This window comes from Apis cerana, linkage group LG1 (assembly GCF_029169275.1).
Source record: "Apis cerana isolate GH-2021 linkage group LG1, AcerK_1.0, whole genome shotgun sequence".
Taxonomy (NCBI): Eukaryota; Metazoa; Arthropoda; class Insecta; order Hymenoptera; family Apidae; genus Apis; species Apis cerana.
In genome coordinates, this window is record NC_083852.1 from 23,578,239 (window position 1) to 23,603,868 (window position 25,630).

General features: G+C 35.7%; 3 protein-coding genes and 1 long non-coding RNA gene across 7 annotated transcripts in view; 2 read left to right on the plus strand and 2 right to left on the minus strand.

Moving 5' to 3' along the window:
• The window catches only part of LOC108002061 (plexin-A4), a 263,093-nt gene extending 248,574 nt beyond the window's left edge, over positions 1-14,519 (minus strand). The window contains exons 1-2 of one of the 2 annotated variants that reach the window (XM_062086171.1): positions 13,859-14,519; positions 12,083-13,058 (exon numbers count right to left, since the gene is read on the minus strand). The gene's annotated coding sequence lies outside the window, so the exon portion shown is untranslated. The remainder of the gene's footprint in view (positions 1-12,082; positions 13,059-13,858) is intronic. The other variant, XM_017063457.3, reaches the window with a different exon arrangement.
• On the plus strand, positions 4,097-18,028 carry LOC133667456 (uncharacterized). The gene is made up of 3 exons (XR_009832991.1): positions 4,097-4,557; positions 10,335-10,526; positions 11,622-18,028. It is a non-coding gene; the product is annotated as an uncharacterized LOC133667456 (long non-coding RNA).
• A 543-nt stretch (positions 18,029-18,571) lies between these two features.
• LOC108002154 (putative GTP-binding protein 6) lies at positions 18,572-20,738 on the minus strand. 3 transcript variants are annotated; one of them, XM_017063657.3, is made up of 3 exons: positions 20,356-20,738; positions 19,097-20,141; positions 18,572-19,019 (listed from the first exon to the last, which is right to left on the minus strand). In XM_017063657.3, the coding sequence occupies exons 2-3, from the start codon at positions 20,102-20,104 to the stop codon at positions 18,591-18,593; spliced, it is 1,437 nt and encodes a 478-aa protein (XP_016919146.1). In that variant the 5' UTR covers positions 20,105-20,141; positions 20,356-20,738; the 3' UTR covers positions 18,572-18,590. The 3 variants fall into 3 exon arrangements, with proteins under 3 accessions (XP_016919146.1, XP_061942226.1, XP_061942233.1); XM_062086242.1 differs by having other exon boundaries at positions 19,097-20,178; positions 20,356-20,692; XM_062086249.1 differs by having other exon boundaries at positions 19,097-20,178; positions 20,262-20,366.
• Positions 20,739-20,784: 46 nt separating this feature from the next.
• LOC108002153 (dynamin-binding protein) lies at positions 20,785-25,366 on the plus strand. The gene is made up of 9 exons (XM_017063656.3): positions 20,785-20,924; positions 21,025-21,202; positions 21,313-21,431; positions 21,546-22,970; positions 23,070-23,219; positions 23,317-23,937; positions 24,008-24,190; positions 24,317-24,922; positions 24,998-25,366. The coding sequence occupies exons 1-9, from the start codon at positions 20,835-20,837 to the stop codon at positions 25,184-25,186; spliced, it is 3,561 nt and encodes a 1,186-aa protein (XP_016919145.2). The 5' UTR covers positions 20,785-20,834; the 3' UTR covers positions 25,187-25,366.
• Positions 25,367-25,630: the final 264 nt, after the last annotated feature.

Below are 25,630 nucleotides of genomic sequence, written 5' to 3' on the forward strand. Positions count from 1 at the left end.
CGAAACCAACGTCGCTCCTCGCCAACTTTGAAAACGAGGCTTAACGCGCGCCGGGGGATCGAACCCCTGCCAACGCACAGCCCGAAGGGGTTTTCCAACCCCTTTTCGCGCGGTAGATAGCCCTCCCTCTCTCCATCTCCCTCTCTCTTCCTCGTTCCAGAGTGTATACTCCCTGCAAACTTCACCTGAATCATCCAATTCATTCGGTACTCTTGAAGGCGAGATTAACACCAGGCTCGCGTGACAAAGAAAAAGAAGCCACCGCGCTCAAAGAGGAAGCCGGCGGATCTGAGATTTAAAATTCGTTGTTGCTTCATTCAGGGCGCGCGAATGGTTTCAAAAAAAAAAAGGAGAGGGGAGGGAAAAAAGGAGAATGGAACGAAGTTTGGAAGAAGGAAAGCGTTCCATCTTGCGAAATTCTCGAAGAACGAGGGAATTTTCTTTATCGAGAATAACGGATTTCGATATATTGCGAGGAGCAAGAAGAACGAATATCGCGGCAGAGGATCGTTAGACTGAACGGTATTTCGATCGGAAAATGCTACTACGCGATCCGTTATTTAATTCTTGTTGCTCGGTTGAACGTTTAAATTCCTAGCGTGGTGTTTATTCGAGAAACAGGTTAATTTCGAGTTGCTACAATAGGAATTATTCACGCGTATACGTAGAAATGGAGGTTCACGAGAGCGGATCGTAGCGTATTGTTCGAAAATTCGGGGAACGTGTACACGTGTTCCCGAAAAAAGTAGGTTGGTTCGAAGAACGAAAATCTGTCGCGACGATAAAAAAGAAAGAGAGAGAGAGAAAAGAAGCATGGTATCGTACACAACGACGATGTGAAGGATACTCGAAAAATTAGAAATCTAGCGAATCTTTTGAACGATCGTCCTTTGTCGCGGAGAGCCAAAGTTTCGACCTTTAACCGAGTGGAGAGAGATCTACTCTCGACATGATTTCATTACGTACTTGCGAATGCCGAAAAACACGACGCTCCATTGAGAGATGATCAAAAGTGGCCGACATCCCAAAGGGTCGAGTTCACCTCGAAATACCCCCCATTTTTACTACGTGTAATCTTTCTCCACTTTCTTTTAATCGAATTTCGTTTCGTTTCCTTAAAAAAAGTGCCATCGGTGGAAAAATTAATATAAAATAATTTAAAAATCGGAGCAATTTAACGTAAATATAAGGGAATATAAGGGAAAAGTTAGCAAACAAGATTAGTCGTTGTTCGTTAACAGGAGACACGGGGAAGAAGGTGGAAAGATTTAATTTAATATGATCCTTCGGATCGAGCCACGTTCCTCCATCTTCACCCAGATAGACTTATCCGTTCGCAACTTGTCGACTTTCCGAGTCATCAAGAGACGCGACACGCTCTCCGTCTCCTCATCTTTTTCCATCGACGTAATTTAACGGGCGCCCCCTTCGGAGATAAAGAGGTAAATATACCGGCAACGATGCCCGTTAACCTCGCAGCCTGATTTTACGACATTCGTTACGCTAATGGTCCTGGACTTAGATAATGAAGAGCCACTGGAAGTAGCAGTCTTTGCGCTTAAAGCGTGTATTACGCGACGCTCGTGTGCGAATCTATCTGCGATGCTCTTCTTAAAGTTTCCATCAAACACGATAATTGATTCTTCGAGTGATCTTGCGAGAAGATCCACGCGTTAGAAATCGATACAACGACGATTTTGATTCGAAGATAACAAAAATTTCGAGTCTCAAGTATGAAAGATAGCTAAAGGAATATTTATTCAATTACTCGTTTGAGCTCGTTTCGCTCGGTCGATTTCGTTGTTGAAAAACGGAGGGATGGGATAGAAAGTAAGTATTTAGATGTGAATATCTGGAAATCCTAAATTAACCAGCGGGGCTGTTTTCAAATTCATGAGCCAACCCTAATGTTCCACGTCGTTATTACTTAAGCGAGAAACGCGGCCAACGATCGGTTTTCCTTATCTTATGTTTCATTCATGACCATGAATGTAAATCCTTACCGGCTAGCCGCCCGATATCATACTTTTAACGTTACTTTTAACCCCTTAACATTCCTCCACAACGATCCGAAAATTTCGTCCAAATCTCTTCCAACAATCCTTACTTTCCTTCCCAAAAATTTGTTCCAAAAAAATTTACTATACTCACCCCATACACAACTTGCGTCATTACTTTAAAAATTCTCTGTTGCGGCGAGAAGAATCTCTGCCCTAGTCGCGCGCAAATAAAAGAAAAAACGACTCTGGCAAATCCGTAGTCGCAAGCTGTCCCAACAACCTCCCCCTAGTTTTCACGGGATTGTCGCCAATCCTCTTCTGCACGTTGATCGGTCCGAGTTGTGCGGGGCCGTTGCGAGGAGAGAGACGCGTGTGCATGTGTCATTTGCAAGCTGCGTGGCACGCGCCGCTTTCCACGAAAAAAATAAACAAAACTCCGCTCCGCTCTGGCGCCGCGTCCACGGATCGACGCGCGTTCTACGTCGGGCCCTCGGTCACAGGGGAGGGGGAAAGCGGAGAAAAAGCTCGGGATACACGCGTCGGGCCCCGCCTTTGTCGCCCTTGTCCGCGTGCACGCGCGCGGAAAGCGAGATTTGCCCGCGCCTCGGAAACCGACAACGTGTAAAACACGGCCCCGACACAAAACCGACGTGGGGGAAACCTCGGGATTAAGGAGGTTCTCTCGTGCCGGGGCTTACGTCGCCATAAATTAAAGGGGTGTGGGGGAAAGGAAATGGAGAGAGAGAGAGAGAGGAAAATTGGATGGAGGAGGGAGGATTTGCGAGGGAACGGGATTGCGATTTAATTGGAGAGTTTGAGAAAGGGAGGAACGTTTTAAACTCGATCTTTTTTCGGATGTGCGCGAATTTGGAACAGGGATCTTTTTTTAACGTACGTTAAAAACCGTTACTCTTCCAGGGGGTGGAAGATGGGCCGGCTCTCGCGTGTCTAAGGTAAATTTGGTCGGTGATCGTTTCAAAATTTGCGAGAGGAAGAAGAAGAAGATATCCGTGTAGAGGCGAATCGAGTATACTGAGTTGGATTTTATCTAGCTGTTTATACGGCCACGTTATATCATTAACGATTTCTTTTTCTTTCTCTCTCTCTTTTTTACACACAATAGTTCCCGCGAAACAATTTTTAACGCGGTTAACACACTTGACCTAAACAGTAGGTACGAAAATAAATTACCATCGGCATTATATTCATCGTTCTCAGCATTCATCGGGCCGGTTTTTACCCCAATTAATTGCAACGTAAACAGTTAGGCGAATTACGGGAATCCAGCTTGAATTCGAAGGAATGTCACGGCCACTTTGCATCCTGGTTTCCTCGTGCCCCGTCCGGCCAGTCTCCTCGTTCGAGAGTCGATTAAATTTACAAACGGAGTCGATTCGATCGTAAACCGTGTCTTATAACAATAAAAGAAGGACAAACGCACCGTGGATGAAGATGGTACGGGTAACACGTGTCGACGAGCGTGAATTGGGATTAAGAACGAAGTAAGACGGGCTTACGTTGCTATGCCGCGAAATAAAGAAAAGAAGAAAGAGAGAGAGTGAGAGAAGAAGAAGAAGAAGGATGCAGGAATCGAAATCTCGTGGACAAAAGCGGTCGTCAAGTCGTAAAGGTATACCGAAAAGATTTTACAATGTATGACATATATTACTATGGAATTTCATTACGAGCAACTTTTTCTACGATTATAAACGAAAGACCTCTTTTACCTTTCTCATTTATATTATTATCGCGTATTAGAGATGTGACAATTCCTTGCACGAAAAGAAACGGTTCGTACCATTAACGGTATTTAACGTTAGAAAACTATATTCGCTTTCCTGATACATACGATACATACGTATAAAGGAAATAATGATTTCGAGCAAAAAATTACATTTCTAATCCCCAAAAATTTAATCACTCCGAGAACATTACGGAAACTTTCACCAATTTCTCCCTTTTAACGATCCACGCTCGTTCCATTCCACTTCTTCGAAACGTGTCACGATTACGAAAAAATAAACGCGAACTCGTCGAACGCGGAAGAAGAAGAAAAAAAAAAGGAAAGAGAAAGAGAAAAACAAAAGATATTTAACAAAGCCGCGTATAATTACAACCCTGGTAAACGTAGACCGTGATCGAGATCGGTCATTACAGGTGGAAGGTTACTCGACGAGGGCGAATTACCCGGTGGATAGGCGTTTCCCGAGAAACTGGCCGCAATAAATACACCGCGTTAATCTTTTGCTCGAAGAAAGGAGGAACGCGAGGAGGTCGAGTGCGCTCCTGAGAGGGAGATGGTCGAGCTGTTTAGCATGGAGGAGAGAGAGAGAGAGAGAGAGAGTGGAGGGAAGAATAGGAGGGGAAGGTCGGCGTAACACGAGCGCGGTGTCATCGGGAAACTGCCTCGGGGGAGGGTGAGAAATTTTTCAGAAAACGGAAAAGAGAGGGGAGAGACAGAGGGATAGGCTTCTCCCTTGCGGCCACAAATGAAATTTAAACGGATCAAGAGGTCTCGAGACACGGCGCAACGATGCCGAGGCGCAACTTTGCAACTGTAAGTAACTCGGGGAAGTTCGAAGTGAAATCTATGACGAAAACACTCCGTTCCCTCCATTTTATGAAAGTAATGTTTCGTATCATATCTCTCCTAGATCATCCCCCTCCAAGAAAAAGATTTCCTATCCGTTATAAAAGCCCGAACAAACTCGAATAAATGTCTCCCCTTCCACTCTTTCTTCCTCTTCTTTCCCTCCCTCGTTTTTTCCTATTTATCTACGAATATAAATATCTCAGATACAGAAGAAGAATTTCCATCCTCGAATCGTTGCATCGTGACGGAGGATGCGATTCGAGCGTGCGATCCTTAATGGATAAAAAGTCGAAATTCTGAGGCAACGATTTTATTTTCCTCGAAGAAGAAGAAGAGACAGAGGGAGAACGCTCCGATGCAATCCCTAACAATCTCTGAATCGCGAAACGAGCTTCACGCTAATCTCATCGAGCAAACACGTTTCCAATTTGTTCGGTTTCCTCGATCGTACGTGTACATCGAGCGTCGTTAACGCGGAGCAAAGGTGAATCGAGGAGACGGTCCGATCAGAGGGTCGAACGCTTGCGCAATTTCGTTGAAAGAAATATGATTTCCACGATCGAGGGAGTGATCGACCATCGGTGATCATCTGTGAGGATAAATCGCGGTTCCTCGCCACGATTAGGCCGAGACTTCTCCGCGAAAAATGATATAATCCTGCGGCGCAGAGGTGGTGGTGCCGGCAAACTTTTTCATGGCATACTTTCCTTCCCCGAACTTCGATACACGGTTTTCCGTTTCCGCGGCCGAGAGTAGCACGCGAAGAGGAAACTGTTCTCGGCTGGAAAACTACGAGAAAACTACGTCCTGGCGAAGAAGAAGGAACTTGGAGCGCTGTGTACACGCGGTTCGCAAACGTCGTTACGAGGTATTGGAAGGAGGGAGGGGGTTGGTGCGACGTGGGTGACGGATCTGATCGAGAACAGAAAGAAGCGAGATTTTATTCGTCTCGTTAAATGGAAAAATTGTCGGCTTATTTGTCGAGATTACAAGATGGCGATAATGAGATCGGCTCTAAATCTTTGCGTGGCAACATCGTGCAAATTGGAGGAATCGTTAGGAGAGGCTCCGATTTTAACGCCGATCGAAAATTTAATCTACATTGCGGACCTGGACGTTGCCCGTGTACGAGGCAAGGATATATCGAGAGCAAGTTAGTTACATCGGGTCGAGCGGGCAAAGCGTGCTCGAGTATTTCACAATCGAACGAGCACGGTGTATCGAGATCTCGGGGAAGGAAAAGAATGCTCATTAAATCCATTACCCCAAGTTTCGTGGCTGGGGAGGTCGAAAGATGAGCGGCGATAGGGAAGAGATGCCGACGGTTTCTGCGCTTCGATGGATCAGTTGTGTTTCGTCTTAATCGCCGAGCTTCTCTTTCCGCGAGGAGATGGAAAATTAAGGGGTAGTGGAAAGGACGAGATTCGAGGGAGGCGAACACGAATGGATAGACGAAGGAACAGAGTTGGTCGAGTATCAACGAATGCATTTATATATGTGTGTGTGTAGTTTCGTCCGAATCGTCCCTTCGGAGAGAATAATTTTCAAGCTATAGCTGGGCGGAATGCGGACGACTCGAGAAGAAGTCGAGAAATCAAGAGGGAGCAAGAGGAGAAAAACGGAGGAAATAAAAAAAGAAAATAAGGAAAGAAAAATAAAAGGCACGTCGAGAGAAGGTTACTGGCGAGAAGATCCCTTCTTCTTCTTCTTCTTCTTCTTCTTCTTTCCTTACCTCCTCCTTTCAGACACGGGAGAAGATGGTGAAGTTTGGAAAGCCCGAGGCGACCGAGAAAGACCTGGTAGAAAAGGAGAATCTTGTGGAGGGGCACGCGAGAAGTTGGAGAAGAGAGAGGTAGAGGGGCGAGAGGGGAGAGAAGGCCCCGGGAGGACGTAGCGGCGAAAGAAGAAAGAGACAAAGAGACAGACGCTGACAATGAGAAAACGAGGCACGGCGACTCGGTTGAAGGAAGCAAGAGATGGAAGAAGGATGGGACAACGCGTGAGGGGAGAGCGTAGGAAAGAGAGAGAGATAGGGATCGGAAGAGTGGGCGTAGAAGAATACCGACGGCCATCGAGGAGAATACGAGAGGACCCAAACTCTGCCAAACCGTTCGAAGAATATTGGATAGAATTTTCGATATTTCGAAGCTGGGGAAACGATATCGTCTCGAGTTTAACAATTCTTGTTAAACGTGTATCCTTGAACAAATCGAATAACAATAACAGATACGTATCGATCTACAAAACTCGACTGCATACTTTTTCAATTTCATATTTCATCGGGCAAAAATTAAATAAAGCGATGACGATTAACGAAAGTGACGTGAAACTTTGAAACGTCGAGGCGAAAGATAACTAATGGAAACGGATTAGCGTGTTACCTAATAGCGTGCGACTCGTTTCTCAACCTTTTCGGTACGGTATGCTCCGAGACACGCCTTTCTCGTCTCTCGTGCCGGCGTTTGCACGAAATTCCGTCACACGTTAAACGATTCACCTCTTGCATTATAGAGTGGAACAGGAGGGGGTCTCGTGATTCGCAGATTTTACGCGCATTATACCACCACGGATTGAATATATTTCTCGCTCATCGCATAAACACGAACCGATCCCCGTTCCGGTTAAAGAACCGGAATTCCAATTTCGAGCGAACGATTTTTTTTTTTCTTTTTCAAACGTCGAGGAACGCGTAATCGAACGGACGAACCTTTCATCGAGCATAAATCATGGGGCGAGCATCAAGACCTTTGAGAAGTGTGCAGAAACGAGGAATGCCGTTGCATATTGAAGGAGCGGGCGGGCGAGCGAGTGAAATCTGGCCGAACCGGCCACGATCACGTGGTTCATTCGATGCACGATCAAGACGTGCCATTGTTTCGTCATTACGTTGCCGCGGAACAGTCCAAGATAAGCTTTAACCCCGAGTCCTACCTGATGATTCTGCACCCGGTCAAGCCGGATTGTAATTCCAACCGTGCACGCGTTTCCACTCCCGAGAATATCGAAGAACGATTACAGACGTTTCGATCCTCGCCGCGGATGCATCGAATTTTTCCTTTTCTCGATATATATTTTACAGTCCTCAGACGTATTCGTGAATGCTCGTGGAATTCGAAAAAGCAGTGGATGAAAAAGAGTAAATCGTTTCGAATCGATCGATATTCCATCGTGAAAATTGAAGGATAATCAAAGATGCAAAGATCGAAGTTAAAAAATCAAAAAAAAAAAAAATTCGAGATACGCTGCTCTCGTAATCGTTAATTCCAAGAGGGATACGCCTAGAAAGATCGTTTCTTAAACACCGCGTGCGCAAACGAAAAATAAAGCGGACGAAACAAGAGTCAATGGTACGTTGAATAGGCACGGTGGTACAATAATGTTTTGGTTGGGAAAAGGGGGAAGAAGCGAGGCAGCCGAAAAGGACGCGGATGAAAGAGAACGAAGACGTATAGGTGGAAGATGAATTCCGATGGAAAGAAGAGAAGAGGGGAGAGAGAGAAAAAAAAGATAGGAAAGAGGGATGGAGAGAAGAAGGCTGGACAGAGGGGTCCGGTATTGGTCCACTGTTGGGGGAGAATGAGAGACGGTGGAAACGAGAGTAGCGAACAGGGGAACAGGTTGAGGTCAGGTCACTTAGGTATCTTAGATCTCTGGTCTTTCGGACGGTTTCCTTTGGAATTCGTCGAACACGCGAGGGATATTAAAACGAGTCGAGTAATTCCCTCCGGAATTCTTTCCCGGTCTAATTAAACTTTATCATTCTCGATCGATAAGAGGGACAAACAAAAAACGTCACTTAGCGCGTCTACGTGAGAGGCGAGCAGTGTTTTATCATCCACCTAGCGTTGTGGACGAAACATTATTTAAAAAAAAAAAAAAAAATAGAGAAATTGTTCGAAATTGTGAGAAGAGAAAAGATACGCAAAAGACGCGGAATTAAACGAATTCGAACGGAGGAGGATTCGAAGTGAAACGAGAAACAAAGGAGGGGAAAAGAATTAGATTCGTCGTAATAAGGAACAAGAATGGAAGAAACAAGATCTATTGAAATGGGAAAAAGAGAGAGATAGATTTGTTGCTCGGAGGATAAAAGGGAGAAAACGAGAAGGAAGAAGAGGGTATAGAGATGGATGCATTGGAAAGGATTGGGCCGAGAGAAAGGGGACCGCGGGAGAAGAGAATCGTAGAGGTGAGGCCCCCCCTCCCTTCTAACCGAGATAACTGAGGACACTCCAAGAGGCTCCGTGGGACTCTGGTGTGCTGCGAGTTTCTTCCTTCTCTTCTCTCTCACGGATACGAAATCAAGAGAATCTAGGACTCGGCGTGTATACGCGGTATCTATATATATATATATATATGTATTATATATATATTATATACGTGTATACATATAACTGACTATGGTCGAGAGGCACGTCGTGCACGAAACATGCTCCTCTCGTTCTTCCTCTCGTGCACCACGTTTTCTATAAGGGTGCCGTGCCCAGTTGCATCATTGTGCGATACAAGCTAGGCGGTACAGGTTGTTTCATCTGTACTTTAAACGAGGCGCCTTGTTCTCTCTAACGATTTGTGTACCTTTCATCATTGCACGTTCTGTTTATGTTCTACACGCTTTCTATAATAGTTCATTGTTCGTAACGTGGAATGATATCGAGGATGGATATTGCCTAAACGGTGTAAGTGAAGGGGACAATAAAAGTTGATTTTTTTAACGATCGGATAGAATCGATCGGTTAACTCAAATTTGCTTTTATACAATTTCAATCGATAATTTGATCTCAAGTCATTCGACGGCTTCTTTGATTTTTCTTTGATTTAATTTTTAATAAATCGTTGCGCGTATACGCGTCAAATAAGAAAGAAAATCGTGTTTACAAATATTTGAAGAATTCTGATACTCATTACGTAAGAGTCATAGTGTTCGAGCGGATCTTCCCGTCAAACAAACGCCGTTCGATCTGTGAGAATGGTAACAGTTCCCCGCGAGCTCTAGAGAAACAATTTACGAGTGGAACCCTCTGAACAAATACATCGAGTAATCCAACGAGCCCTGCTGTTATTTCAGGTACACTCCGACCCTGAATGACCCTGTCCATATTTTTTTCTCCGATCGATCGGATTAACGCGAGGCGTGTATTTGAAAAGGATTTTCGCGAGCAACGTTTTACAACAAATCTTTCTTTTGCTTTTTCTTCTGTATCGTTGAAATTTTTTTTTAATCCCTTTATATCTTTTTTTTAAAGTTTTCTTCGACTACAAAAAAAATTCTGTCTCTTCTTTCTTTCTTTCTTTCTTTACAAGATATTCCTTTTCCCAGTGGCGATAAAACAAAAAGAAAAGGATGATTGGACGATTAAAGAGTCAGCGATTATCAACGATAAAACGGTGGCCTGCTTTCGTTAACGACGCGCGCAACACCTTTTCGATGCAACTGCGAAACGAAAGAAAGTAAAAAGGACGACGAGGTGCCTATACGCGGCCGACCTCGTTCCTCCGCTATCCTTCCTCATATTCTCCAGTGAAATTGCCCAGGGTAGCCGACGGAAGGCCGAACTATAGACTTTTTGAGGTTAACCGCATCGCAGTACGGCTTTTAATGGTCAAAGCCACGAAAGCTGCTCGTATTTTAAGCCCCCGCTCATCGTGATCCCAAGCGAAATTCTTTCATCGTCGATTAACTTCAAAACGAAATACCGGGCAACCGCTAACGAACCTGTGTAATTACGAATTTCTTTCAGACTCTGGAGGAAGGAGAAGAAGAAGGAGAGGAAGAAGAAGGAGAACGAGAAGGAGGACGAGGAGGAGAAGAAGGGAGGAAAAAAAGAAAAAAATACAGATTCCAACCATCGACCAGAGCGTTTCCAGAAATGATTGCAACGAATTCACAAAGGGGTTCTCAAAGGGGTGGACCCAGGCTTCGTTTCAACGAGGTGACACCCCCCGCCGCGTATGTTTTTTACCCCGTGTATGTCCATTCGCGAGAAACATGGTAGGAAAAACGGTCGTAGTTCGAGTATTGATCAAAAGTCGACTGGTACTCGAGCGTTGTATCAACGGTAATTGAATTTCAACGTTGCACGCTGTCAATCAATTATATTTGAAAGGGGAAAAATCGAAGGTAGAAGGGGGGAACGAAAATAAAAAACAAAAAAGAGAGAGAGAGAGAAAAAAAGGAAAAAAAGTGCCGAGACATTCGCTAAATATGTAATCCGACGAACGCGGTCGCGCAAACAGCGCATACTATTTGACGTCAATCATTTTGAAAGTAATTGCACCGTTAACAAAAATATGAATTCTGCCATATTCGTTTCAACGTTGAATTTCGTTTCCTCCATTAAAAAACGGGAAAAAGGAGGAGAGAGGTAAAGAGGGAAAAACGATTGAATAAAAATTCAATCGGCTCTGAAGAGCTTTCCCGTAAAAAAACGTTTCCTCACACGAAGGAATAATTGAATCGAACCGTACGTTAAACGAATATCATATATAAATAAATCAGGTAACCGAAATCGACTAACTAGGTTCACGAGCACACGAGCTTAATTCAAGATTCCTCCAAAGTCGTGGTGCACGCATTAAATTAACCGCATAATTCTCGCAAAGCTTATGAACGCTGAAAATGATCACCTTAAGTAATGATACGTGTTCATGCGCTATAAAATCGCGATACTCGTGCTAAACCGTGTGTGACTAAGCATATCTTATAGAACTCTCTATAACGAGAATATATCACGGAATTATATTCGCAATAATAAAAAAATTTTGTAATTCGTTATTATTTCGTTATTATTCATTCGAATAATTTAAATAAAACCCAAAAGAAAAAATAGATATAGAATAAAAAAAAATAAATATATTGTTCAAGAAGGATTGCAATATAATTAACAGAGTCAAGTAACAGAGTTCTTGTTCGCAATTTTGGGACGGAGATTGAGCATATATCATAGATACAACGTATATACACATAATGAAATTGGAGCTAATAGTATTTCGGTGGCGAATAAATATCGAATTTTTCTTTTTTCCAGCCAGGAACAAAATCTGCAAGATATCTGGATTGTACACGACGGAGGGCGGATGAACGAAAACAAAGAGAATAGGGGTACAGACAAAACACTTAAAGAAGAACTATTCTCTACTTGAGCCTGTTTGTTTCTTACTCCACGCGAACGAGAGAGCAGGCCAGGAAGTGAACGCAGCCTGTTACTAAGCGTACAATGAATTCCGACGCGACATTGTACGTTATCATAATGTTCACCCGACCTCAGAAGACAAAAAGCTATTCCTCCCACCCTCCAGATCCGAGAATTCATTTCTTTCACAATCTCTCAATGCCGTATTTCGTTTCGTTTTGTAAATATAAATGATTTGCATTTGAATAAAAAAAAAAATAAATATCAATGAGACGCAAAGGAAAAAAAAATACGATGAAATTGTAGATATACGTATACAAGCGCGAAAGAAAAAAAATTCATGGAATGTGACTCACCTAAACGGCAACGTTGTAACGTCGACGAAAAATTGACTTAACGACGATGAAGTCACAGTTTTAGACGATAGACAGGGGGTAGGGGGGGCAAAATCAGTCTCACACGCCCCCCCAATGTCGCTCTGGACCCCCCGTCCTCGATATTCTATTCCTTTGCAACGTGCTCCGTTTAGAGCACACACTTTCTCGCCACGCACCACGGACCACTCACAATCGTCACCAATTTTCTATTCTCTTCTGTTTTTATTTTCTCTGGATCTTCTCCTCTTTATTATATAGCTTTCTTTTTTTACGTTTCACTCGTTCTTTTTTTCTAATTCTCTTTTTTTTCAAAAAAATTTTATCACTTCCTTTTCTGATCTTCTATCGATGATTTAATCGATAGACACTCGCGAGAGTCTGTTAATCGATTACACTGAGAGCAAGCACTGATCATCAGGGATTGAAGAAACGCATAACATAAAACAATAACATCGTTCGTGTTCCTTTCACAATTAGATATATTTCTTTTCCACTTTTTGTCATAGATTGCCAGTTATCACTCGTTTTTTTATCCACTACCGAACGTGATAAATACAAATATACGCAAATTCTTAATTCGTCGTGTATTTCTTTCCACACGTTTTATCTGTCCTATCTATCTCTATCTATCTATCTATCTATCTATCTATTTATCTATCTATCTATCTATCTATCTATCTATCTATCTATCCATCTACCTATCTTGCTCCCTCTCTCTTGTGTATTCGGTATTCTCAGACGCGCAGAATCATCATGCGCGCCTGTTCGATTCCTCCGTATGTAGTTGAGTCTTCCACGGGTTTATATACGCGGCCAGCGATGTGGTTCTAACGTCGTCGTAACACCACCACTGATTCTTCTTTCGCCGTCATGAAGTGGAAAACAGGTCCGTCGATCCGAAAGGGAGAGGTGTCTGCTCAGTTCCGGCACAAAGACAGCCTATCGTTGTACGTACCTAAAAACCATTTGCGATCGATCAGAGGCTTCCATGCGATATAACGAACGATCGACGACTCGTAAACTGAATCAAGAATGTGAGTGAGAAAGAAAGAAAGATTGCCTAACGTGCCACGAAAACTACCGGAGAGCCAGTATGGCGCCGTCCTTCGTTTATCTCTTTCTCTAACCCCTTTCACTCTTTCACACATACATGCATACACTCTTTCCTTCTCTTTCATCGCTTTCCATCTCACTTTTTCACTACGTGCGTGCCACCCAATTCTCTCCCTCTCTTTCTCTCTCTTTTCTCTCTACACTCCGATCTTCATTCGTCTCTTTTCATTATCTCTCTCTCTTCCTCCGTGTTCGTTACATTCACATGTATGCATCTTGTAAATCTCACTCTCACCAGCACCCTTTCTTCTTCCTCACTATTTCGAATTAACCACGCGCATACACGTTCGACACTTGACTGTCACCGGCGTGCATGAGATCGTTGATTTAATCAAAATAAGATTTCATTGAAATTGCGCTACGATGAATTCGAAATTTCACTGGTATAACCAAGACATCGAGCTTTTAAAAACTGTTAGTTTTGAAATATTATTTCACTGATGAATGTGATGTGACATTTTTTTAACGCATATCTCAAGCAACGAAATAGGAAAAATTTATATATATCCAAATTAAAATGAATGATATATCCACAAAGTAACACAAATCAAGTGTTGGAGCAGAGACAGAGATGGACAAACATAAAACGCAGTTTACACGACACGAGATACACTGAATATATTCTAATCGACGCGCGCTTACCACTTTTTCCTTTCCTCTTTTCTACCGTTTCGCATATTCGTCTCTTCCAAAACACAATAAGATACACTCGCGAGAAAAGTCACTAAAAGAGCCACAGCCCATGAACAGCACCACCATCCATCGTGTCAGGGCGCCCCGTTTCGTCGCCACTGCCGGCATGCATACCCGGTGGTTCTTCACTGCCTCGGCGCTAAAATGGCGATCGAAGTGACAGCTCTCGCCTCCTCCTCACCGGGTTCGGTCGAATAGCCGCTCTTTCGATTCATACTAGTACGCACCGACTATATTCCATCTTTCTTTCTTTCTCATTCTCTCTTTCCTTCAATTCCCTCTCGCCTGTATCTCTCTACATTTACTCTTTACATCTTTCTAACCTTTCTTTTTAACAGACACACGCACACTCACATACACACTCTTATAACACGCGGTACAACAGAATAAGGCTTTTTTAGTTCTCTGAAACAATAAAATCAACCACGAATCGAGCCGGTTTTGATGCGTACCACGCGGAACTGACGATTACACGTAAACGCACAGTCACACCGTGGAGATACTTCTTGATGGCGGCTCGAAATCTCAGTCCCGGACGACGCCTACACCACCACCACGTACTACCTTAATAGCTGTGCTTGCCCGGACTCACGGGACTCGACTGGGCTCCGCCAGGCTACGATATCCCCGCCGCACTTGCGCCAACCGGCTATTGCTCCTACCCTTCGCGAAGATATACTAACCGTTCTCGTTCTTATGCTCACCCCCAGCGCAGTTCTATTACCCGTACAGACTAACTGAACCCTGCAGAGCTCCCACGCCCGCGAAACAGCCAATGCTGGAGCTTGTCGGCAGGCCCGTCTAACTTCATCCAAGGGCGCCAACCTAGCGAATATTTGTGCAATAAACTATGATTAAAATGTCATTATAAAAAAAGGAATGATAACTAATATTAATCGTTATTAAAAATATCAATAATGATATAATTAAAATTTTATTATGTAATTAAAATTGGAAAGATGTTTTTAATATTCTAAAACAAATATAATATATTTTTAGTTTCGTGGAATTAAAATAAATAAACTTATATAAATAAGTAATCAAAAACTTTAAGCACTTTTTATTATAAAAAAGTATAAATTTTTTTACAAAAAAAGATATACCCGCAAAGTGGGGGGCCTAAATTCAGATTATACGGATCTAACTTTCGCCCCGTTAAGTTGAGTTGTGACTGCATAAACGAATAAAATATTCTAATGGTTTACGTTCATCTCTTTTCACTTGTTTCTTCGAACTTACAAAATAAACGACAATTATATCATATTTACAAGTTACATTTCATCGTAATAGTCGATAAATGTGGAAAGAGATCAGTGCCGAATCATTTGATGAAGATATTCACTAATATGAATATCTTTTATACGGGATTGAACATTCAAATTCTTCTCTATTTTTTTAAAATTATCGACTTCGTTATTTGTTTGACTAATATCCATTTTGAAAACATCGATAATGTCACATAAAAAGCTTCACTTGAGCATTGATTTCTTATTGCGAAACATTGTTCGACGACTTTAACGATGCAATTAATTCTGGAAGCTTGATCACTAGAATACCCTGTCAACAGACGAAATATATGCCTCGTCGAACCGGTATGGTGTCGTGTGAGTCTCTTAATTAATCATCACACGATAGAACTTAACGACTTAATCTTAAGGTAAGGTTATGTACGAATTGTTAAACACATGAGTGTCACGTCGCGTCGCGTCGCGTCGCGTCATTAACATTATGTGATGGAAGATTCATTAAGAATGAAAAAATGTTAAAATATTGTATATAAAAACATTGCATAAATAAAGGAAAATATTATCGAAATAATATTTAATTAAAAATATGTTAAATAGAGAAATCATAAGAATCATGACATATCATTTTTGTTATTTACACGAATAGTCAACTTTAATTCGATTTCATGACCAACGACGGTTGGAGATCAAAGTTCTATTCAGTCGATTTCGGATCGTTCAATCGGCGGTGCAAAATATCAAGCCGTGGGAGCCGTAATTGAATCTGTAACAGCAACCGAATCAGCGCGACAGCCAATCATTGCATTATACGAGTCACTCACCGATCGACATTCGTTAGTCAATCGTTCGTATAATTGTTGGGTTACAGTTGCCCAGTTAAGCTACAGCTTTGTAGTTGAAGTATCAGATAAACGTACAGTGTTAAAACGGCGAAATGACACGTTGAATGAAAGGAATACAATCATTGTTAATTAAAAGATGAAATTCAACAAAATGCATAAAAGAATTTTTATTATACAACAAGTATACATCAAACAATATGATAATACGCCATTGATACTTTTATTTATCATATTCTCATGAAAATTATATTCTTCAGAAAATTGCGTTCAAGATATTAGGAAACCATTTCTATATTTACAATTTTTAACAATTATTTCATTATCTCATCCTTGATAGTTCCTGACAAATATAAAATCTGAAAAGCACAAAATGATGATGACAAGTAATGATACATCTGACGCGTAGACATGTGAAGATTACAGAGATTAGAGTCGTCCCATAGGTTGGGAGCGGCGGGAATGTAAAGTTGTTGCTTTGTTACCTCGGTAAACAGTAGGAAAGCGGTGGAAATTAGTCGTTCGGCTAGAGCCAGTGCCAGGAGTGGCACCACGATAATTAGGTTTCACTTGGTTCGCTTTAATAATCCAGACAACATGCAAAGTGCATTGCTGGGATCCTTGCATCCGTGAAAGCATAGCATAGCGAAGTGTCTGGTGTGCGTGACCAACGTTACGTTACCACGGCCTGGCCGCGGTGGGTGACAAATTTTGCAAGGACAGCCGGAATTATTAATGCCTTTTCCGCGGAGAGGCCGAGACGAGGCGCGAAATTAGCAAGCCCGAAAGCGGTACACGGTGCACTACAAGCGAATTCCAATCGAGATAATGAAAATTAACGACGTTAAAGCGACGTCACGCTCGTAATTAATTATCGCGGCCCGTTTCCTAGTTGTCGATCGGACTCTTGCGACATCGAATCCTTTTCGTAGGGAAGAACCATATAATCGCGATATCAATCCTTCATTAATTCCTTTGCTGAAAAATAAACTCATATCGAAACTTTTCGCAACAGTGTTCGCGATTAATTCTTCAAGACGATTTTTTATATCTATATATGCATGAATCACTAGTTCTATGAATTATACTTATATATCATATCATCAATATCCTTCCCGTAAATTTTCTTACAGCGAATAATCGTGCTTTCATTCGACAAGAAAAATAAAATAAATAAACTTAATTTCTAATAAATATTATTTTTAAAACGGTTATAATTTTGATTGAAAAAAAAATTTTCAAATAAAAAAAATTGTTCGTTAAATATTTATTTCATTGTTAAATATGTATTTCATTATCCATCTATAAAATTGAATTCTGTTTAACTATCATCTTTCTTAATAAAAATAAGATTCTTATATGTACATCAAACTATATTTGATTGAAGTAAGTTGTATGAGTAATATCAATCAACTTTGTTATCTCATTTATCATTTATTTTATATAATTTATTTTCATACAGATTATTTTTATGCTTTGATTTTATTCTTTTTTAAATTTTATTCTTCGATAACATGAAATTATATACATCTTTTGCAATCCATTTATCGCATTATCAGTTTATAAAATATTGCTCAATATACTTTAAGCATATGTACTTAACTAAAAAATATTTCATGCAAAGATTTTATTTTTGAGTGATATTTATTTTGAATTTGTAATTAGAATTTCAAATTATTTCTATTTTAAAATTTTTTAATTTTTATTTTGAAATAATATATGTTGTGCTATAATTATAAGATTATAAAATTATAAGATTAAATGCAATGTATATGAATCATTGAAGAGCAAATGAGAAATATTATTCAATGCAATTTAAAAAAAATCTAAATATATGTAAGAAGTTACAAATAATTTTTATTTGCATATGATAAAAATATATTTATAGGTGTTACCTATTTAAGAAGAATGCAATTGAAATCGCATTATTAATCAGAATTGTTGAATATTATATAAAAATAATTATAGTAGACACTGATTTTGAAACATTAATAAAATTATTTTTTTATAAATAAAATAGATTTTTAAACACTCGATTTTAAGATGTTTTTTAGATTGGTTACTCATAACGAATATGAATATAATAAATAAATAAATAAATATGAGCATAAATAAATATGAGTATATGAATATAAATAAATAAATATAAATAAATACATAAATGAATATAATAAAATTTTTAATCCATTTAATGAAGATAAATATAGTTGAAATTTAAACTTATATATCATACATCTGGTATTCAGAAGTACCGACTGTAGAGAAACACGTGCGACACACGTGTACGAAATGACTACCGTAAAAGGAAAAATTGAATTAAAAAAGATGTTTCAATCTGAAAAATTTTAAGGTAAATTCTCTTTTATGTTTTTTAAATAATTAATAAATTAATTTAAAAATTATTTAACATAATTATTTATTATCAATAATATTAATTAATCAAATATTGATTTTTATTTTTATTTATTTATTTATTTACTTACGTATTAATTTGTATTTTATATTGTTGAATGAAAAAAATGGATAGAATAAAATAAAATTATGAAATAAAAAAAAATAATATAATAGAAATGAAATAAATTCAAGTAAATTTATTTAAACATTGAAAATTCGTTTAAATTTATAAAATATAGGTGTTGTCATAAATACATCCATTATTAAATATTGTGAATTTTTGGAATCAGGTACAACATTTAAAACAGTCGCTTCTTTGTATAACCATGATGCTTCTGCACTTCCATTTCCTACTTTAATACGTTTTTGTATTAAATTAGCAGCATGTATAATTTCTTCTTGTATTTTTGATCGTAACAAATCAATGCCTTTTAATTTGATAGCAGAAATGGTAAATGTATCTTCAGGCAAAATATCTTCTATCTCATTTTTTTCAACCATATCACATTTATTAGCAACATTAATTATTACTTTATTTTCATCTATCATAGGTTGTATTGTTTTTTGAATATGCTGGATTTGAGCTTTGACATCAGGATGACTTATATCAAACACATGAATTAAAATATCCTGTAAAAAATTAGAATTATTTTATACATTTTTATTATTAATTAAAATATAACTATTAAAAATAAAATTGTACATACTGCACTTATAGCATCTTCTAAAGTTACTAAAAATGGCTCTAATAGAGTTTCCGGTACATCCTGAATAAAGCCAATAGTATCAATATATAATACTTTCAAGTTATTTGGAAGTAATCCTTGATGTACTGTTGTATCTAAAGTAGCAAATAGTTTGTTCTCTGGTTGTAATGAAGTATCTCCTGTTAATGCTTTTATCAAAGATGTTTTACCAGCATTTGTATATCCAACAATAGCAATAGTTGGAAAACCATAACTAGATCTATGACGTTTTATCATTTGTCTATGTTCTTTCAATTTCTTTAATGCATTTCTTAATTTTTTTTCTCTGGTTTGAAGTAAATTTTTTGTTTTTTCATCAAACTTTACTTGTCCAATAAAATAATTAGTTAAATCAATCATTTTTTTTCTTACATATGGAATTTCAGCTATAGCTACTTGCAATTTTGCTTCTGGACTTTTTGCATGTTCTCGAAAAATATGAATAACTATACTATAGCGATCATAAATTGGTAAATGAAAAATGTTTTGTAATTCAGCAATTTGTACAAATTTCAGTAAATTTGTACTAATGAATATGGCTGTAACATTTGGACAATTTGTAATATCTTTTTTCAAAGTTTCAAGACCTCCTGAACCAACTAATTTGTGTTTTTGTAAAGAAAGTAATGGAACTATCTTTTCACCTACAACACTCCAATTTGGTAGAGTATTAATAAGTGTTATTGCCTCTGCTAATTGTAACTGAGGTGTAGTATTTCTTTTTTTTTTAACACCCCATTTTATATATGGTTGTATGACAAATACTCTGTTGCCACCGATAATTGGTCCTAAATAATCTTTAGCCAATTTTGAATAAGTATTTTTTTCTTCTTCAGTTTCATCATATTCTTCAAATATTAAATCAGATTTGTATCTATATTGATAAGTAATATAATTCAATAATTCTTTTTTCTTATTTCTTACATATTGTAATTTATTTAAAACTACAAATCTTTTTAAACATTGCATTATTTACCAATTATATGGCATTTAATTTTTTATATATCTATTTAAATATAACATATAAAAAAACATGTTATAACCTAAAATTTAGTAGAATATTGATAAAATAAATAATATAATTTAAAAAAATAATTCAACATTATATATATATATATATATTTACATAAATATTTTTAACTTTTAGATGTTTAAATATAAAATGTATTAATTTGTAAATATATTTCACATTATATTAATTGCAAAATAAGATACTTAACCTTACTTAATACTTCTTTTATTCAAAATGTTCAAGATCTACTGTAATATCAAATAATGTATTTTATTTCAATTATTTCAAATTATTATTATTTTATAATAATTAACAATTATCATCAGAATTACAAATTTTAATATTTGTACGTAAATTTATTCTTAATAAAAAAAAAACAGATATATTTTTTGATTAAACTTAATATATTGTATTTTTTATAATATAATATACAATAATATTTTTATATATTACATATTTATATATAATGTCTTGTTATATTTTGTATTGTTATATATTTTAAAAAATTCAATACTATTTCACATTAATGTATATTCGTGTACGAGTTAAACTCGAAAATCGCATTCAAACAGATATTTTTGCCACGTGACTAAAGATCTTATCACGGAACTGACAAAGTGTCAATTTTTCTAAAATTAGAAATTATAATTTTTAAAAATTAAATAAAATTAATTTAAATTTTTAAAAATGGAACCAGGATTATTAACAAGAGTTTTATCTGATTTTTTAACAACTATTGATGGAGAATTAAGTTTACACAAAGGAGAATATTTTTTGGTAATTTTATAAATACATATATATATTTATAAATATTTATTTATAATCTTGTTATAAATAAGTAAATAATTAAATTATTTTTTTCGTAAAATTAAAATAGATATATAGTATCATAGATAGACATTGGTGTTATGGAGAATCTCGAGGCAGAACTGGAAAGTTTCCTTCGAATCATTTACATAAAGTAGAAATTCCATCTTTACATGACTCAGAAACTTTGTTTATATCAATTACTGCCTTTCCAGGACAACAAGATGGAGATTTATGTTTTTCTCAAGGTATTTATATATATATAAGTATTATATAAATTTATATATAAATATATTTGATATTTACTTCAAAATAAAGTTATTTTTATTTATTTTTTATTATATTTATATGAGAATAGGAGAAATGATCATAGGATTACAAAGTGTTGGATCTGGATGGTATTTAGGTCAAATAGATACTAAAAAGGGTATTTTTCCTTTAACACATGTATGGCAACTTGATACCAAACTATTGAAGGTATGTTTATTATATAAACTAATTTTTTAATATATAAATAATTAATAAAAATAAACAAATAACAATATAAATAAAAAATGTAAGTGAAATCTATAAATAAATTATTACTTTTAGAAAGCCTTAGAGAAAAAGATTATAAGGAAAAAAGCTAGAATAAAAACTAGTTTAAAAGCTCAACTAGAAGGAGAACTTGATTTAGTAGAAGGTGAAATAGTCACTGTTACAGAAATTCTTGAAGATGGTTGGTGTTATGGAATAACAAAAGATGGTAAAACGGGAATGTTTCCAGAAGATTTTATATCTTATATAAATGACAATGTAGATCAATTAGACATAGCTTCTGCAGCAGATAATTCTTCATCCATAAATTATAATGAAAGTATATATAGAAATATTGAGATGCCTTCTACAAGTATATCTGTTGAAGAACCTGCACCAAATTATTATGATTTATTTCCTGAATTCAAAGCAATTTCTTCAAATGTAACAGAAAGTTTAAAAAATACAAGTAATTTAAATGCAGTAGATGTAAAACCATATGCTATAACTTTATATCCATTTAATTCTCAATTTCCAAATGAACTTAGTTTTGAAGCAGAAGAAGTAGTGCACCTCATTAAACACATAGATTCAGAATGGATACAAGGTACAAAAGATAATCAAAATGGCATTTTTCCTATATCTTATGTTAATATTATAGTAGACTGTAATGAAACAAATAATGAACAAAATTTGTGTAATCAAGAAGTAAATATAGTACAGTATAATGAATTAATGCCAGGAACTGAAGCAAAAGTAGAGTATACTTTTAAAGCTCAAATGGATGGAGATTTAAATATTTTTGAAGGTGATACTGTTAAAGTAATCAACATGGCAAATTCAGATTGGGTTAATGTTGAAGATCACTTTGGTAAAATTGGTTTATGTCCAAGAAGTTATTTAAGTCCATTATCTACAGAATCATCGGATGTTAGTACAGATATTTTTGAAGATTTTGTAATAATACCATATGAAGAAGGAGTTCCTAAAAAAACAGATGAACAAAAATCAAAAAGACTTTCAGAACCGCATAGACCAGCACCACCTGTACCTGCACCAGGTAGAACTCCTTTACAAAAAAATATGATAGAAAACATTGACATTTCAAGTAATATTAATCAACAAATTAATATTGCTGATAATGATAATTTAGAAATTAAACAAAAAAGGGCAGATCAAAGACAAAATGTTATATCAGAATTAGTTCTTACTGAAAAAGAATATGTACGTGACTTAAAGTTAACATATGAAACATTTAACTTATATAATCCAAATCAACTTGAATCTTTGGGAATAGATGTGATTATCTTATTTGGAAATCTTTATGATGTTATTCAAGTTGCAGAAGAATTGTTAGATATGATATTAAAAGCAATGAAAGGATGTGATGAAGAATTGCAAACTATTGGCCCTTGCTTTATAGAAATGAACGAAAAATTGAAAGGTGTTTATGTTAAATATTGTGGAAATCATGAAGCTGCTCTAGGTTTATTAAAAAAGGTTATTATATTTTTTAATAAACCTATTTTTAATAAATTATATTTTTTTATGTATTTTTTATATATATATTTTTATATATATATCATTTTATAATTTCAGTATGAAAATAATGAAGAAATAATGAAAATATTTAATAAAGGTATTGAAACATTACGATATCAAATAGCTTGTTTTGATATGAGTTCCATTCTTATAAAACCAGTACAAAGAATATTAAAGTATCCTCTTATTTTATATGAATTAGTAAAGGTTAGTTAATATTTATATCACATACACACACGTACTATATATATTATCATTAATGTATTATAAACTTCTTTAAAATTAAATACTTATTTTTTTTTAGTGTACTGAGGATACTCACCCTGATAAATATACAGTTGAGGAAGCATGGAAAACAATGACTGCTGTTGCTAGTCATATTAATGAATATAAACGTCGAAAAGATTTAGTATCAAAATATTTAGATAATGATAACACATTAATAAGAAAAATGGCTAAACTTAATATGCATTCTGTAGCAAAAATGTCTACTAGATTGAGTACACGATTAGCTTCAAGTCTAGGATTAACAAATATTGCTATTGATCCAGAATTTGAAGAATTAGAGAAACAATTTAGATCTGTTGAAAAATGTACTCTACAATTATCTAAAGATGTTGAAAATTGTCTTACATATTTAAGTGATGAAGCTATTTCAGGAGAAATGATATCAGATTTTATAATTCAGTATTATCAAGGAACAGTAAATATCGAAGCAAAGAAACTTAGAGATATAAGATCCATAATTTGGTCACAATTTATTCAAGACTTAAAAATATGTTTAAAAAATAGAGTTAGTGAACCAGTAAATTGTTTAGCAACTTTATTAGAAGGACCTGCTGTGTTAATAACAAAGACACATGATAAATTATTGGATTATGATGCTGCTATTTCTAAAAGTGAAAAATATAAAGAATCAAAAATTGTAAGTTTATTAGTTATTATATTTAATTACTTTTTTAAATATTATAATTAAAATATTTTATTTTTTATAGGCACAAGATGAACTATCAACAGCAAAAAGTAACTATGAAGCTTTAACACATCAATTAAGAGAAGAATTACCAATTGTCATTGATGCAGCAACAAATATATTAATAAATTGTATTAGTGCTTTTGCACATGCTAGAAAACTTTTATGTGGAAAAATTACCAAAAGATATTTAAATCTCTGCGAGGTATTTTAATTAAGAAAAAAATATAAATAATAATAAATATATATAACTAAAATAATTATATATATAAATATATAAAAACTATATAGAAATTATATAATTTATTTATATTATTATTTATTTTTATAGACTTCGACTCAATTAACATCTCAGGATATTTTGGAATCATTTTTAGTTAATCATAATTTATTATGGAATCAAATAACTCGTTTTGCATTTGCTGGATCAAATCCACGTGTAGAAGAAGCACAATCCACTTGGTGCCCACAAAGTGAAAGACAAAGAATTTCATTGAAAAATAAATATTTCAATGATAAATTATATGTTGTTACAGAAAATGTACCAAGTACTTCATCTTTGGATATGGGCGCAGCACGTGGAACATTAGTTGCAGTTATTAAGAAACAAGATCCTATGGGTGATAATTCTAGATGGTTTGTAGATAATGGAGTTGCTCAAGGATTTTTACCTGCTAAAAGTTTGCAACTTCAAAATATACCACAAGTTAAACAAATTACCAATGAAATTACAACATCAAATAAATGTAGTAATACATCTATGCCTGATTTAATTTGTATGGATTCTCCTGAAAAAGAACTCAAATCTACATTCCAATCACATTTGCAAGAATTGCTAGATCTTAATATTAATAAAGAAGTGAATAAAGAGATTCATTGTTATGGTAATATCGAACAAATTCCTAGAGTCCAGCAATATCAAAATTTAAGCTATGAGGTAATATTAATTATATTATATATTATATAATAAAAATTATTTTATTTATTATTTAAAATAAATAATATTTTTCAGTTTTACTATGCAGAATATGATTTTTCTATAAAAATACCTGGAACATTATCTGTCATTAAAGGACAAGCATTGAGACTCGTTAGACCTCATGATGAGAAAGGAAATGATGAATGGTGGCTTATGGAGGATCGTTACGGTAATAAAGGTTACGTACCTAAAAATTATTTACGTGAACCGCCTACAGAGTAATAGTAATAAATAATAAACTTACAAATTATTATTAATTTATATATTCATTTATATATATATATATATATATATATAAAATTTATATATATTAAATTGTTAATATTAATATTTTTAAAATACGCAATTTTTTATTGTTAAAGTTTTAATTAATTTATTAAATAAGAATTATTCAAAAAATTATATATTATTTTAACTTGTTGCTAATATGTTTCAATTATATCTTTAAAAATCATTAAAAAGTATTATAATATTGTATATCTATAGTACTTATATTTTCATGCTTTACGCTTAAATGTACTTTTTCAATATTTATTTGTACATATAAATATATATATAAAATATAATTAAAAGATGTGTATTATAATTTTATTTATACAATGATATATTATTTCTGTGATACTATAAGAAATCTGTGTCACTTTAAATATTTTTAAAATATTTTAT

What these genes read in the sequence shown, in the direction of transcription:
- LOC108002153 (XM_017063656.3), top strand. Translation starts at nt 20,835, where the DNA reads ATGGAACCAGGATTATTAACAAGAGTTTTATCTGATTTTTTAACAACT. An exon ending in TTGATACCAAACTATTGAAG is followed by an intron (nt 21,432 to 21,545) that starts GTATGTTTATTA and finishes TATTACTTTTAG; the next exon opens with AAAGCCTTAGAGAAAAAGAT. An exon ending in AATATAAAGAATCAAAAATT is followed by an intron (nt 23,938 to 24,007) that starts GTAAGTTTATTA and finishes TATTTTTTATAG; the next exon opens with GCACAAGATGAACTATCAAC.
- LOC108002154 (XM_017063657.3), bottom strand. Translation starts at nt 20,104, where the DNA reads ATGCAATGTTTAAAAAGATTTGTAGTTTTAAATAAATTACAATATGTA. An exon ending in TAGAAGATGCTATAAGTGCA is followed by an intron (nt 19,020 to 19,096) that starts GTATGTACAATT and finishes AATTTTTTACAG; the next exon opens with GATATTTTAATTCATGTGTT.